General features: G+C 43.0%; 1 protein-coding gene across 2 annotated transcripts in view; it reads left to right on the top strand.

The window, feature by feature from the left end:
• The window catches only part of LOC113501861, a gene marked incomplete in the record, with an annotated part of 64,630 nt that overhangs the window by 45,448 nt on the left and 2,068 nt on the right, over positions 1-17,114 (top strand). Inside the window, 6 exon segments of one of the 2 annotated variants that reach the window (XM_026883154.1) lie at positions 8,678-8,791; positions 11,424-11,499; positions 11,695-11,766; positions 15,353-15,445; positions 15,523-15,616; positions 16,186-16,324. In XM_026883154.1, coding sequence (XP_026738955.1) covers positions 8,678-8,791; positions 11,424-11,499; positions 11,695-11,766; positions 15,353-15,445; positions 15,523-15,616; positions 16,186-16,324 — 588 coding nt within the window. 2 annotated transcript variants of the gene reach the window in all.

The raw sequence follows: 17,114 nt of genomic DNA, 5'->3' as shown, positions 1-17,114 counted from the left end.
CAACTTCTTGTCTAGTTTTACAATGTTTATGATTGTTTATATTATTATACTGTTAAACTATTAGCGTATTATTTAAAGTTACGTTTGTAGAAGAGTTTATACAACATTATTTTATGTGGTTGGATGCTGAAATCTGACGGAGATATTTCGGGCGAACTCTCCATAGACTAGAGTTTATTGTTCCTTTCAATATGTTTGGAGATATGAATATTGTAAATTCTTTACACTTCAATGTTCACCAGTAATTGGCTGCAAAAATCACTCGTTGAATACTTTCTCCCGAGACATATAGTTCTGTGATCTGATCTCGTAAATAACCGCTACATATGAAACTGCAATATTTTTTTCTCCACAATTAGAAAGCGTTACTTTCTTGCAGTTTCCAGGACGTTTCCATGTGTCTTCCAATCACCGATCAATCACAGGAAAGTCTGCATCTGCACTCTAATAACCACTTTAATGGTTGTGGCAGAGAGTTTGATATCGCACGGTGAAAACAGATTTCCATATACGGAGCTTAGTATATTTTATATGTAGTTTGATTTGCTTGTAATGTGAAATAGCGAGGTAACGATTTAATTGCAGAACAACTTAATTTGTTGGTAAATTGTCCTAGCAGTTAGAATGCCTAGAAAATTGTAGCTGAGAGCTCAGCTCTCCACAATGATTTAATCATCTTTGTAAACTGTTTGAAATGTTAGTGCCCGAAGTGGGTGAGAGATAATTAGGCATCTTGCAAAATCAGGCAACACGTCATTAATATTTAATATGTAATTTCATGGAATTAGTATTTGAGAGCACTATTTTACATGAACAGTTTGCTACCGCTGTCCATATACATTCTTGCTCATGAAAATTCATGAGGCTTTACTCGCGCCGCTTGCTAACAATTACCAACAATACAAGCAATTACATTCATGAATATTCTCATAGTTCCGCTCTTCCCCCGCACAACAGGAGCTACCTACACGTTGTAAAGAAATGATCTTGATGGTGTGGAAGCGTGACAGAGCACAACTCGGCGTAGAGCGCTCTCTCCCTCGTACATTTACAATAGTCTCACATTAAGACGTGGTGGTAGGCGGTCAGTAGCAGAACTTATTCAAACTGAATATTCATATTGACTATTATTGCTGTTACTATACCTTACGCGTTTTTTGCCCGAAGAAGCGAGACTGATCATATTCTAGTTAAAGTATTTGTTCTTTATGATTACTCTAGTCTTTTTAGCTGGGATTCATAAGAAACCTTGCTGCAATCTTTTTGCTGTCATTACAGTTTATTTATAACTATATAAGAAATTGCATATTTTTGCCAAACATATAATTGAAATACTTTTTCTTTAAATATATATTTTGTTTACAACAAAAGTATATTTAATGTGATCAGGAAATCAGCAAGTAGTCCGTAATCACGACGCCATATAATAAGGGTAACAAAAACTGCACTCGACGAAACTTTCTATCTAATAAAATTAATTTGATTTTCCGGCGACGTGATATTGAATTACATCATTACCGCACAGTTAAAACAGAAGGTCCACATTCAGGTGCCAACAATATTATATTTGCACAAGTTCTCTGATGTTATAAAATTTAAGTATTCTGTTTCTTACAAAAACTACTATAACTTCAACCGCATGAAATTATATGGAGAATGCATTTTTTCCTTTGCATTTTAATACGAGAAAATTAGAGAATATATTTTTTTCGTATTAAAAGTGCTCCTACTGTGTTCTTCACTATATTATGTCATTTAGTTTTTGTATCATCTTTAAGTTTTTGCTTGCAAGTAAGAAGCTACTGTTACCTAGTTTTTACACTGGACTATTATGGCGTATTAAGACGCAGCGGTGGGTGGCTTCCTGGTGAAAACATTAAGATGCTCATCTCAGATAGTTAAAGTTTATGATTTTAATTAAGCTTCGTATACGCCTATAAAGCCAATTAGGGTGTAACGGTAGCATGGATATTAAAACATTTACAAGATAAAATTATATGAAGAGAGATTCGATCGTACATTATAATTATTGTAATCTGTCTTCCCCTTAGTCCCGAATACTGAACTGAATCGGGCAAGTGCTAGTCAGACTCGGGACCTCGAGGGTTCCGCACAAATGAGACAAAGAAAAATCGTAACAACGGTGCTTTACCTATTCTTGATCTGTAGTTTTAATATATCTGTAGAAATATTAGTGAGTGGTGACAACTACAGCGTTTCAGTAATGTTGTTCAGCTTGGACTCTCTTCTCATAGAACCTTAAATACCACTTCAAGATTTTCTTTAAACTTTTCACATTAAACCAAGTGGTGTTTAATATGTACTAGTAGCATTAGTTTAGATATTCAAAACTAAGCGAAGTCCTTGCCGAGATGAATACTTGCGTGAAACTTGTCATACAGAATTAACATAATAATGATGATATTTGCCATTACATAATGTGTGCAAACGACCAGACGTGTGAGCACGGCTTCAAGTGGAGGATGTGTAAATTGTACAATTTATTTAGTTGTTAGACAATTATTAGCTATCAATTAGAGACGACGTAATTATATATGTTAAAGATGTGCTTATTTACTGGCTGTTCACATGATTTTCAAGATCTTACATTTGCATAACAAGTTATACTTTACTAACACCAGTAAACATTATAATGGAAATGATCCTGTTTTAATTGTGTTGCTTGTTCTTAAGGGCCTATTCAGTATCACCGGGCTATGCGTATAATTTTCTTGAATTGCCCTGTGATATTGAATTACTTACCTAACTATTCGATTAACAAACATTTATTTATTTACATTAAGTGTGTCAATCAAGCATTGTACAAAAAAAAGTCTGTAGTTTTAATACATAAAAGTAAATTCATAATTTAATTGTGTGACATCGTCCGGCACTTATTTTTACGGCAGTCCAGAGAAAGCAATCAAATAAGGTAATAAAGTAACGAAATAATTAACGTTTTCCTTATTCGACGCGATTTTGTAAAGAAAGTATCGTTATCCGCCGCTTATTGACAAGACATGTTTATCTCGTAAAATGTCCGACCATCACCGTTTCATCGCTAATAACTGCACAAGTAAACACAATCATTATGAAAGTGATCTCTTTCTGCACTTTCTTACGGTAATAAGGAGGTTTTTATATTTGTTTGCTCATATATCTTTAGTTTCATTAGGATTTAAACTATTACCTCCATTCATTGAAGCCTTAAAAATTCGGGTTAGAAAAGTAGAGCACTGGTTTAAATCACTCTATCTATAGGTACTCTATTGTTTGGTGTTATAAAATCTATTGATTTTTTATGTTTCAGTTTGTAGCATATTTGTCGAACTCTTTAATTTTCATTGTTTCAATTCATTTTTGACTTATGATGCTAGACTGACTGCCAATAGTATCATAAAACTTGAACTAAATAAAATAGTACTCGATCTCAGATCATTTACAGACTCGAGTTAATTTATCTACAATGTACATCCTTTTCAACTATAACTTCCCGAAGTGCGGATCTATTGGAAGTGGAGATGCGCGCGCGCACGTTTTATTTTTAAATGCGCAGCGTGGCGTCGGCGCGACCTGCCAAAAATGTGGCCCACTGATCTTCTGAAATATAACGCGAGCATTATTATTATACTGTTATTCGATGTAGATCAATTGCCATGGAATTGGGGCGCGGTATCGACTTCTGGAGTCTCGAGTATACTCATTCAATAGTGTGCACTACGCTGATACCGGCCGCTGAATATTCTCATCGTGATGTTGTGAATGATATATTAAATGTATACGGAAAGTTAGCTTTGAAAAAAATCGAAATCATTCTTAATAGATTTGTTAGAATTTTGAGTTTTGTGACTTTGGGCACTCCCGCAAAATTTTGAATGTAAGTAAACATACAAAGTGATTCCTTGTTGCATCATCAAGTACACAAACTGTGCATAAGTGGGTCACATCACGTACTCAGAGGCCTAGTACGAGCTTCAGTATCAAACATGAACTTATGTTTACAAACTTACAACTAAGCTTTCATAACGCCTAAATATGGATAACAGTAAAAAGAAAAGTCCTCTGAGCTTTCAACGAAGTAACAAGATACTGGTTTGAATACAAACATACAATCAGCCCGATAAGCAGTTGACAAACGCTGCTCTAATAAACCGACATCTCTTTATTGTGTGTAATTTATCGGGCAGCATTTCGACAAAGCGACCGCGCACCAATAAACCAGCTAGCTATTCAGGGCATCAATGCGTGTAAAATAAACTGTATTCTGTTCACATGTACTTAAATAATAGTTCGGGCGCCTTCACAGCACCATAGACTAAACACGCCACATCAAAGGGCCTGTGTTTGGCAGAAAGATGAGTGAGTCACGTCGATAGCACTATAAAGCTATGTACATGGTGGTGTAGACGTCCCTAAGTGCTTCTGGATGCGTCAGAAAAGTGTCCGTAAAGGTCTGTGGAAGCGTCGCATAGTCCGATTACGCTGAGTGCGTACATAGATCAGAATTTCCCGATTTTATTCAGGCATCCGGTTGTTCAAAGGTTGCCTACGTTAGTAATATTTCGTCCATAGTTTAGGGACGTCCTATAGCATGTCTGCAGCTTTATAACCCATGTCGTCGGCCGCCTACCCGCTCTTTGTTGTTGGATGTCAATCATTGGGATGATGCCGCGGATAGTATTAGAGATGTGTGAATGTCGTGATGATTGATAGATATTCATACTGGTGGCACGTTGCGAAACTAACGTTTTGGTCTGATGATGAGTAATGCTATGAATCGATCTGTATATTTGTCACTGTGTAATAGGAGAGTTCAAGAGTGAATTCACGAATTGCACAAAAAACAGTATTATACTGTTTTTGTAATTTACTGATTGCTTTTAAATAGACCAGATATTGCCATTGACCTATTACTGCCAAAACATTTTTGTCTACTTCACCTAGAACTACTCCACATATTATTTAAAAACTCTCCGTTGAAATTTTAAAAAATACCTGGGGTGCCTGCGGCCATCTGAAATAACTTGTGCTGTAAATATCCAGATATCTGTATTAGTTTCTTTGCATTCCTGTGCAAGGACACGAGACATTGTACCTACTGAAATTAGCGCGGCCAGGCAGGCGGCGCCGGGGAATGCAACAAGATGTAGACTCCAGGCATTCGGACCATTTGACCTGCTGACTCATGGACTAAATATACCGCGACCAATTGGTAAATGGGGCTCCACAGACGGCCGAGAGACGGTTCAATCGAAGGAATATGTCGCGAAGCAGTTAGAATCTGAAAAGCAATTGAAGTTATATGACTGCAGGGATCGCCAAGGTGAATAGGCGACTTCTTGTGTAAGTGATTTGATTGTGCGCGAGACCCCGAGATACGAGGATTAAATTCGTTATTGAGGGAGTATTTAAAAAAAATGCGATGCGAGGAAGATGATGTCTTTGTCAAGGCTCATAAAAATTATGGCTATTTGCTATTTTGTTTACGCATATTTGTCAAAAGAACAACAGCTGAGCAATCACTCTCTATCTTGACACCTGAAGCCCTCCAAATCCGGAGATAACATCGCAACTGCCTGAAATAGCGACAGTCATAAGTTTCAGCCGTAAAAGTACAGTTCCGCGTTGGAGCTGCGCCCGCGCACCTACACGTCAAGGGATGCATGTCATAAAGTTTATTCACGATTATCTCTGTGGGTGACTTTAATTGGCTTACAAACGATGTTTAGGAACAATTAAAACAGGCGTTAGCTGTCAAAATGGTTTCATTGAAGTCTTGACTAATTTATCGTTACTAACAAGATTGTGCACATTGTGGTCTTACATCTCACGAACAAACATCTAGGCCCTTTCTTTTTGACGATTACTGATCGATAACATTTTTTCAAACTTGTTAATAACGGAGAGTCTATTTCAAATGAGGTTTTTATACGTATTTCTTGGCAAGTTGATAGAAAACATGTCCAAACGGAGTGTATTCACGCACGGCAGATGACATCATGTTCCACGAGAGCTACGTATATGGTGATGCCATATACAGCAGCTCAATGCGTCTCTTTATACGGATGTATACAAAAAAGCTTTCAGATATTTCAAACATATTCAGCTTCGGCCGTTTGAAAAGAAAAGTCACTGGCATTTTGTTTCACCGATTTCAAAACAGAGAACGAGTTTCTTAATTTTACTATGCATTTTAGTATTATTTTCTGAGTTAATATCTTCGCATCTTTTCCCCGGTTTTGTAATAAAGTTCACTACTGCTCTGCTCATATTAATCCAAGCGTGATGGACTATAACCTATGGCCTTCATAATAAATCAGGAACAAATAGGTTCTGAGATTAGCGCATAAACAAACAAACAAAACTCTTCAGTTTGGTTTCTCAATTCGGCTATTTAGTTTCTCTTTCATTGCCTTTTTTTATATTTCCCCACCTATGTACCTACTTCTTGTTGTCTCTGCATCACCTTTTGGCTGAATGATAGAAAATGGTTCATTCCTCCATTGTTTGTTCATGTTTTAGAAGTGTACCAAAATAAAACTGAAATAATAATAAATTATAATAGATCACTAGTTGCATGCCAACTGGCTGCAGTGGTGTATTTTTAAACTATTGTATAAATCGGTCGCGACGTCCACCGCGAGTGCTTCACAATTATATCATTATTATTTATAGTTTATGCAACTAGATATTGGGCACTGTTTAGATTCTTTTACATCTAGTTACGTAATTAACGTGAGCGAATTTAGATTTCATGATTCTTTGTTAAAGTAATGTTTTGTTTTACTGTAACCGATGCCTTCATAAGTACACAAATTAATAAATTGGAGAAGTAAATGTACGAATCGTTAACTATAATGCTTAAATGTTATAAAGAAACCATTTTACACATAACTAAGGGTATATGCGTTTATTGTTAATTGTGATTATGTATATAAACACATTTAGTAAAATCATTCAGATGAAAAGATATCTAGTTTTCCTAAAATACCTTAGGGATTATCAGATCGGCAGTGAATTATTCAATAACTAGTCTGGTTCAAAAATAGCAGCACTTTAAATACTACAGTCGTTACACATTCCTGTCATAGTTTGCTAACTGAGTGGAAGCCTATCACAACAAACTATTTCGTGTCGTTATCTAACAGTAGAGATCTCACGTCTTTGTGTACATTGATGCGCACGCGCACACAAATAGCCGCTACCTACAACTATTCGAGCGTTACTACTGAAATACAACTTCGGAGACAATAGGGCTGTCACAGACAACTTAATGTGGTTTGCTTCAGGAATTTAAATTGTTATTGAAATTGATATATTAATGAAAGCTAGTATGATTTATGGAACTACTTCAGACACGGAAGAGAATAGCTTGAGTGGACTGGAATTATCATTTGATGCAAAACATTAACATCGTACCTACACTACATCTAAACTATAAATAGCGGTCAGTACTTTAAATTCGACGTCAAATCTGTTTCAATCATAAACACATGTTTCCTCAATAAAGTTTCCTACAACTTACTGACGTCAAGTCGGCAATAAAACACAGGAAAGCTCTCAGAGGCAGCCCTAACAACGTATCGCCGTTTCAAGGTCGCGATAGAATGTTTTCATTTAACGTCGGCTGTGAACAGAATTAGTAGCAAGCATTTCCCACGGACAAGTCTTCGTATCAATGAATAAAATGTATCAGCTTCAGATTTACAACAGTTGTCAGAGATTGCAGCTGTTTTTATTGTGAATTATGTTATGAACCGCAGACATCTTTCTTTATAGGTAACATTGAGCATGTTTGACGACGTCTTCATCTGAAATTATAGTGTTGAATTGTTTCTAAACGTTTACGTAACAGGATATTTTAGCAAACTAAAATTTCTTGACAAATACAATTTGTCATGAATTTTATGAAAACGAAATAGTTGCAATTTATCCAATTTATTACAAATCCCTACTAATATTATAAATGCGAAAGTAACTCTGTCTGTCTGTCTGTTACGCTTTTACGTCCAAACCACTGAACCGATTTTAATGAAATTTGGTACAGAGAGTTGACTTTGAGAAAGAACATAGGATGGCTTTTATCCCGGACTTTTGAAGAGTTCTCTTGGAAACGCGATATGAAAACCGACATCGACGCGGGCAAAGCCGCGGGCGAAAAGCTAGTATTCACATATTTTAAGAAATTCAAAGTCCAATATTGTGTAAATATAGAGCAAGTATGTGAACTAATTAAAAAGCACTTCGTCTTCCAAGATTTGTCAGTACAACGCGAATAGCTAATGACTCAGTGACAGACGTGCGAAAAGGCGCCTACAGCCGACCTCCGGAACTAGGCTGACCTAGGCTCCTGAAGGTCAGGCTTGTTAACTGAAAATAAATAAATACTATTACATAATATGCTTTTTCTTTTTCAAGGGTTATTTATCTTCGCATGAGTTCTTTCGATTTATCTTTGTATCAACCGTTACAATCTTACAACTTACTAGTTTTGTACTAAAGTCAAATGGTTTAAACAAGCTCCTGGTGTTGTTTAACCATTAGACGCTGCCTCACTTTACAACCCTAATAGTTTTTCGTTCAGTTGTAATTGTTTAAATCTACTCTAACATCCAATCTCCTATGATACACAACCCGTAGTTCCACTCTATAACATTGTCCTTCTCTTTGTCTCTAGGAGACAGTCCGCACGAGCAGCAGCAGCGGCGGCAAGGTCACCAGCTCGCAGACGAGGAGCATCGAGGAGTTCGACGTCGACCAGTGCTGGGACGAGCGCCTGCTGAGGAAACTCGTGAGTCGCGCCATACCATGTGGCTTGTTCATTTAGATCGATATGGTTTACCTACGTATGACCTCCGTACAATTGGAAAGGCTTAGGAAAAAGTGTGTGTTTGCAAAAATGCACTGAACTTAATATGAAGCTAACTAGATATTTTAGAATTACAATTCCAATACCTATTTACTCAGTGTCTAATAGTCAAGAGAGGTTTAGAGTTCCGTCATAATTATGAAGAAAATGGCTTTAGTAATCAGGGTTTTGCTATTAACCTGTAGTTATAACCAGAAGAGCTGTCTCTATCTCGTAAAGATTGTACCCTAGCGCGTGAGTCACCGGCCGCCCGGCTCCCCGGCCGCCCGGCTCCCCGGCCGCCCGGCCCGGCTCCCAGCCGTCGACCGGTCTCATCTCATTTACTCCACTTTCATTCATGCGCGGATGACTCACGCCGGTTAATTGCCTCCTAAACATCGACACTTACCTGAGACGCTTACAGTTACTTGTATTAGTTGTAATGTGTCTCCGGAATTGTGAGTCACAAAGGTTTTGCTTTATACTTTTTTTAATATTTTTTTTTGTATGGCTGGCTTTACCAATCAATCAACTCAGCCAGTCTCAGGTTGTTCCATAAAACCTAGTCCACTGCCTTCCGCCTTCAAACCAACCGATCAGATAACTTTTTCGCTGTGAATTTCGCAGTTCGGAAACGTTTTTAAAATCTATATTTAGCTGCTTTAATTTGTTAATTAACAAGTACATGACGAAATAAGACGTGAAAGTCAGTTGATCCTATTTTTTGCTTCTATTTAGTGAAGTGGAGCTCTAGGAGGAATGTAGTCAAGACAAGTCTGTTTAGAATGCGTTACACACATGTTGTGTAATATATCTTAATGTTACGCCTTGTTCACATCGACAAGTCATGGCGTGGAAAGTAAGAAGGCTGTACCTTAGCCGCAATTAAAATTAATCTCTAAAACTATTGACTTAATGTAAATTTAAAATTATAAAATATTTTGGGTTTATTTAAACAACATACCCGTCAATTCGTTCACAAAATACTTATTAAAATCAGTATTCTTAAATAAAATATTTTAAGCCACCATCAAATAATACACGCAAGAAAATCACTACAATATTAGCTAGCCACAGGTGTAAAATTTTTTAACTTAAAACCTTGTTGTAGTTTTTTATATGATGTTTTGTAAATCGCTGTCCGCTTATGACTTATCCCGCCGACACTAATCGCTTTCGCTGACGCAGCATGGGTTAGTCATGTATGGTACATGAGACTTGACAAGAGACGTGTATGACTTGTATGTAAGTATTGTGTCACACACGTTTTCACGATAATACACAAACAATGTTGTTGTTTTACAAGACATAACACATCTGAAAATTGACACATACCTCATAAATTTGAACAGGTATTGTAATAATGTAGTAGATTTAAGAAATATTTGAGTTTTAACATTATTTCTAAAGGTTTTCCAACGTTCAAAAATTACTAAACAGATACCTGAGTGGGGCATTTAAAATTCCAAATATTTTGAAAAGCAAACAGCTCAAACTTTCACAAACGCACTAATGCCAAACCAAACAAAAAAGCGCATTCATAATCGGCAGCTCATTGTGGGACAAACTGTAGTGAGTCAGTTCAGCAGGTCAAACAATAAAGCCTGGTGATTGGGTCACTTCCGGCTTCCGGCGAGAGTGCCGCGCGGGACTCGAACCGGTCCCCGCGCCGTGGACCTAGCGTCACGTATTGACAACTTGACCACTCGTGCAGAAACCTCGTGTTCGGCTCCGTTCACAACGAATTGCAGTTTATTTTTCGTATTTTTTACAGTATTGCAATAGTAGAAATGTGAAATGATTGAAAATCGATCAGTGTAGTTCATTCCGCCGTAAAAAGTGTAATCTAATGGATTCTACTACAAACTTTGAAATAACGCAAAATATTGGATTAGTTCCCGTAGTTACAATTTCATCGAAGGCTGTTGAAGATCTCCTCCGTAGTTACAATAAGTAACTTATCGAATACCAAATTACCTTAAAAAAATAAACTTAATCATACTGTAAAGTAGCCCTAACAAAGTCACCGCAGAGCAAATACTGCGTCGCGTACAGTTACCGCTGCGCACGGGACCGGCGCACGCGCACGCCACGCTGACAACAACGTGTTGTGTGTTAGTTGAATAACAACAGTGTTGTGTGTTGTGAAGCGGTCATAATGTTCGGGAGACTGCCACAAATGCGCGTGAGTGTTTACGCTGTGAGCGATCTGTCGGAGACAATCGTATCATGTATTAACTTGTAATATTAATATTAAACGGAATTATATATTGGCGAAAGTTGTAAAATTATCAGATCCCACCTAAATCATTATGAACTTACACATATTTTAGAAAAAACGAGGCATTTTGTCCGCGAAGTAAAAAAAATGCTTATGTGTAATAGTCATTATTCAAAATTAAAATCAAAGTAATTCGATCTCATCTCATATGAAGTGCGGTCAGCTCGGCTCCGGTAACAACCAGACCGAGTTCTGTGTGTATTGTTATGTAAGGATATGTTAAAAATAACAATCTCACTGTAATACAACTTATATTTACGTATTTTGGTACATGGGGGTATGTTTGATCCTCAGTTGGACGAGTGCAACGACTACGAGCAACGTCGACGACTGCGCGCGCGCATCCGATCACTGATGGCTGAACAGGAAGGTAATGATTAAGAAACATCTTTAACATTAACATCAACGATAATCACGCATTACGATTGCAATATTTTTTATTCTATTGGTGTTGTTTTAAAGATGTCAATGAGACCACTTTCTAATGTTGATTTCCAGTGTCAGTACAGGTATAAGGTAGCTAATACCGTGTCGAGCATATTGTAAGTAGTTGCGTGTATTGCAGCATGCGCGAGTGCGGTGACGGAGGCGCTGGCGGCGGCGGGCGAGGCGGACGGCGCGGAGGGCGACGCGCGCGGTGAGTCCCTCCTCCTCCCGCTGCTGCAGGGGCTGCTGGGCGGCGGCGGCGAGCGCCTGCTGGCCGGGCTGGGTGCCGCGCCCGCCGACGTGGTGGCGGACGTGCGGCGCTCGCTGGGTCGCCTGCGGGCCGCGCTGGCCCCGCCCACCGAGCACCCGCAGGCGCGCGCGCTGCTGTCGCTGGCCGACCGCCTGGAGGACGCGCTGGACGCCGCCGACCGCCTGGACGGCTGCCGGCGCCGACCGCGCCGCCGCTCGCGCGCCGCCCGACACACCGTGGGCGTCACGCACGAGGAGCTGGAGGAGGCGCGACGCCTGGTGGACCGCGACCAGCTCGCTCTCGGTGCTAAGCCACACTCTTCCTCTGGAGCCACCTCCACCGCTTCCATAGCAACAAGTACAGATGAACCCGCTACTCCCGAACGGAAGCAGAGTATCGACGAAAATGCACACTACCACGACGCGGTCGCGGCGCGCCAAAAACCATTGCCCGTAGCGCACTCCGTTAGCTATGAGGCACCGAAACTGAACAGAGACGCGCGTGTCGTCGTAGAAAAACGCGTTCCGACTACTCGCAAACCGGACTTTTATCGACACTCTTCTGCTGATGCGAGCGCCCAGTTCTCACAGCCCCTCCAGCCTGAGCAGCCCGTGCAGCCACCACCCCCGCCTCAGCCCGTCCACCCGCCGCAGCCGGTGCACCCGCCCCACTTGCTGTACCAGCCCCAGCCGCTGCAGCAGTCATACCATCAAGCGCTCCCTCGCATGGAGCGCCGCCCGTCCGACTCTAAGAGCAGTATTGCTGCCATGGCCAATAAGTTTGACTCACAGGCTCAAAATAAAGAGAATATACCGCGGCGAGCACCCGTGGAGCCCTCGCCTACTCAGCAAAAGGAATTTAAACGAGAGGACTTTAGACGAGCCCCTCTGTACATGCCACTCCCCCCTACGTATAACTTTGCGGCTCCACCTTCTGCTAGCCATGATGATTCTAAACCATTAAATAGATTCGGAAGTAGCAATAACAAACGCTTACGGATGAAGAGAGCTAACACTATAGATATAGGGCGACCCCTTGCCGGATACCGCGTGGACAGCGACAACGATGACGGCACATCGCCCCTAGTTCCGGAATTCCGTCCGCAGACAGAAAATGATCGAAAGTTCGTAGCGTTCATGAAGAAAAACGAAGCGGCGGAGCGCGAGCCCGCGGCGGGCACCGGCCAGGCCAACTGGAGCAATAGGTTCGGCAACATTAAGAATGCTTTCGAGAGTCGCGAACGAGAGGACAACACCAATAACAGCAGATCATCCAGTGCATCGTCAGCACGACGCTTTTGGCGCACAACCGATGAGACCGCAGTGAATCCATCTGTAGCCAGACCAAGGAAGTTCGGGACGGACAGTAATAGTGACGTAGTAAAGCCTCCATGGGTGCACGAGCGCAGGGAGCCGGTGCGCGTCCACATCCCGCGGCAGACGCAGGCGCCGCCCCCCGCGCCCGCAGCGCCGCCCCCGCGGGCCGCGCCCCGCCCCGCGCCCGCCCCCCTGGCGCCGCCCGCGCCTGCTCCGCCGCCAGCGCACCCGCCGGTCCCGCAGTCCCCGACTAAGCCATTAGTTGTTAAACCGTTCGTCGCGCGACCGATCCCTGTCAATCAGTTCTCACATGCGCCCATGTCCGCGTTTAAGCCCCCGACCAAGGTAACATCACCGACGGCGGCCCCTGCTTATATGTGGAGTCCACCATCTGTCACGAACGTCACCTCTCCGACGGTGGATCACCCGCCCGCGTTCCCGGTACACCCAGTACCCACCGCCCCCAGTCCACCTGTGCCCAGTAAGCCCTGGGCAAATGCAGACGCCGACAAACCAAGGAGGGTGGTTGGCATAGCTGCCGCTAAATTCGAGGCCAACAAGCCTGAACCCACACCCGCACCATACAGAGAGAGACCGTCTGCCTTCCAACCGACCGCGCCACCGACTCACGCTCTTCTTCAAATACAAAATTATCCGGTAAAAGCCATACCTAGTCAAAATGATCTTTCTGCTCCGGAACTCGTACGAAAAGCGGACGATACGAAGTTCCCGCCACAAGATGCATTTAACAACATGCAAAAGGTTGACGCACAAAAATTACAAATAGAATTTTATGAGAAACAGATTCGTGAAAAGAACCGGCGAGAGCCTATTATGAACGGCCACAGTGAGCCGGCAGAACGTAAGCCCCCCGCGCCCCCCGCCTACACCATCACTGACTTCACACCGGCCACCGGCATCTCCACATTCGTTCCGCTACAGCGCACGCCTGACATAGAGAAAGCTCGCGCGCATAAGATAGACTACCTGCCAGACGTCGTTACCAACGACACGGACAGGAATAGGAATGGTACCTCCCCCCTCGCTCCCCGCGCCCCCGCTAGCCCATACTCGCCGCGTGCCGTCATCCAGACAGAGTCACCCCATGCCTACCAGAACGGTGACGTACCGTACACTAACGGTACTACAGACGACGGGGTCACTACGGAGCATGACAGTGTAGTGACTCGAGTGATGCGCGGGCCGGTGCGCGGTGCGGCCACCATCACGACGGGCGTGCGCACTCGCAACGATGAAGGGCGCCGCGGTTCTGCCGCAGACAGCCTGCGTGGTGCGCTCGACAAGCTGTCGTTTCCCAAAAACGACGTCATCGCACAGTTCGACCGGAAAAAACGCGAGACCACGAGGTCCCAGGTACGGGCCGCTCCTGTAAATACCGGCCGCTCCCCCCTGCTCGCGCCCATACCCCCGCACGTCCGCCCGTCCCCCGCCAATGACATGGGCAGTGCTCGCCAGTCCCCCGGCGCGCTCGCCGCGTCCCGCGAATCTCTATATTCTAGTGAGTCGGCTGGAAGCTTCGGCTCCAACCCGCTCAGCAGGTCGGGTTCGTGGCACCAAATAGCCGCCAGCCCTAAGCCCGCCTCGCCACGCCGAGTAGTAGCTCGCGCCAAATCGATGCATCTCCTGGCTGTTCCTAAGCTGTACGAAGGTGGAATAGCTCGCGAGGAAGTCACAGAAAAGAAGCGCACAGTGGAAGCATATTTCTCGGGGCAGCAGCAGCAACCGATGCGGGCGACAGGTGGCGCCGCGCGGCCGCGCTCGCTGCGGCAGTCGCACTCGGCGCAGTCGTACTCGCTGGGCCGCAGCCGCACCATGCCCACGGTGTCGGAGCTGCAGTTCCTGGACGAGAGCAACACGGAGGACGCGTTCGAGGACCTGGTGTCGGCGCTCGCGTAGCGTCGCAACATTCCACTAGTTAGGAGCGGGAGGCGAGCGAGACGCGCGTGAGTCGTGTGTGTGTGGGTCTGTGCTTGTGCCCGCCCCGCATGCCCCCTCCCCTGGCCTGCGTCCGCGCTATCACGTCGATGTACATATGTGCTCGTAACCACCGAACCATCTTCATGCCGCGCCCTGTAACCGTGTTATTTGACTAATAGCTTATAGGCATCGTTGTACTGTCTTGCTGATTGTTTTCCAAGTGTTCGAGTTAGTGTTAGAACTGCGTCCTCTTTATCTTCGACGTACACTAATGTTAACGTTTTTGCTTACAGAGGAAGAGGAAGTAACTGTGACTTCGAGCGTTAGGAGGAACTCGTCAGAAAAAACTGTTAGCAGTAGCACCACCACCACTAAAACTTCAAAAGGTTAGAAAAGTTAGCTCAGTAAGAGTAGTCTTGTAGAAGAGTGTAACTGGTACTATAAGTGGGTGTGCTGTCCGCAGTGATAGAGAGTATGACGAGGCCGGCGCCCAAGCCCGTGTCGCCGTTCGCCAAGTTCCGGCAGCTCGAGAAACAAAACTCAACCAACAGTCCCAAGTGAGTGCCGTCCGTCTCCATATCTGTCTCCTCTATATCTTATCTCAAACCGAATCCGAACCATCGATCTAAGACAAAATACATAAGACTTCATACCATTCAAGTACTATATTTTATGTATAAGATTCTTTCGCTTAATAAGTAATGTAATGCAATATATTTTATTTATTTTGGCAGCCATATCTGTGGATACGAATAAGGATTAGATACAAGTAAATATAAAAGTTAATGATATGCATATAACATGTATATTAGACGCTTATACTATTATCATTATCCGAGAAGCATGAGGCTAAGTACATACGAGGCCTCTGTCAATAATAGCACGTGTGTACTTACCTGTCTTGAGACATAGAACATCGTTCACTCCGACCAAGCTCGCTGATGGCGGACTCTAGTTGACATGCATCAGCACGCGTTCTTGTAAATAACCAGCGACCCCCATTAATAGCACACGCGTTTCGTAGCACACGATGTGACACATGAACTAATAGTTTGGTCGTCGACGACTAACCTCGGCGAGGTGGCGCTGCCGAGCCTCGGTGACTAACATGCGTGCCCGGTTGTAGCTCGCCCAAGACCCCGCAGAGCCCGGGCTCTCCGGCGCAGCCTTACTTCAAGTTCACGGACCCCGCGCTGCAAGCCAGCGCCGTCACTATTAAAGAACGATTGCTGCAGTGGTGTCGCGACAAGACCCGGGACTACGAGGTACACTCCACACCTCCCCCCCCTCCACCCTCCGGCCGCTCGACACACCTCACTGCGTGCTCTAAGGCTACTTCACTTTGTTTAAAGCAGCTGTACTTTTCAAGCTGAGAATTCTAAATATTATATGCAATCATTTCTATTAGTATAGAAAATGTAGTATAGCGTATTGGGGTGGATCTAAACGCGGTTTGAGCAGGCAGATGCAAAGTTTTCCCATTATTAAGAAGTGGCAAAAAACCGGTACGGAGAATGATGTCATGAAAATTTGCATCTGCCTCATGCAAAGAGCATTCGGATATAACGGACATAACCGCGTTCTCGCGATGTAGCATGTTGTTAGCGGACGCTGCGCACGCGCACCTAGTATTAACCCTCACGTCGGTGACGTCACCACAGCTCATACTCCACGCTTCTCTTATCGCTTCACTCTGGCTGCTCCTCTCCTGTCTATATATTATACGTTGTTTTATTTACCTTGATATTTATGTATGTTCATCAGTCATCTTACGGCCAAATTATATTGCTTTGGTTTCGAACATTTTCAGGGTTTTTAAATAAACTACAATAATTATCATTGTCTCATGGATCATGTAACGTATATGATATGGTAAAACAAATTAAAAGGTTAATTTTATTTTGTAATACGTGCCTAGTGTGACTTTAAGACCAAAATGATACTAATTCGTTCTTTTTTTAATGTGTTATAACTGTCAAAGCATGGAGGTTTTTTATCATTACCAGAATCCAGAATATAAAACCACGAGTGAATATAATTTTGAAGGATTTTGCA

Source organism: Trichoplusia ni, chromosome 16, assembly GCF_003590095.1.
Source record: "Trichoplusia ni isolate ovarian cell line Hi5 chromosome 16, tn1, whole genome shotgun sequence".
In the NCBI taxonomy this organism is placed as follows: Eukaryota; Metazoa; Arthropoda; class Insecta; order Lepidoptera; family Noctuidae; genus Trichoplusia; species Trichoplusia ni.
This window is presented reverse-complemented; position numbering and strand designations above follow the sequence as displayed.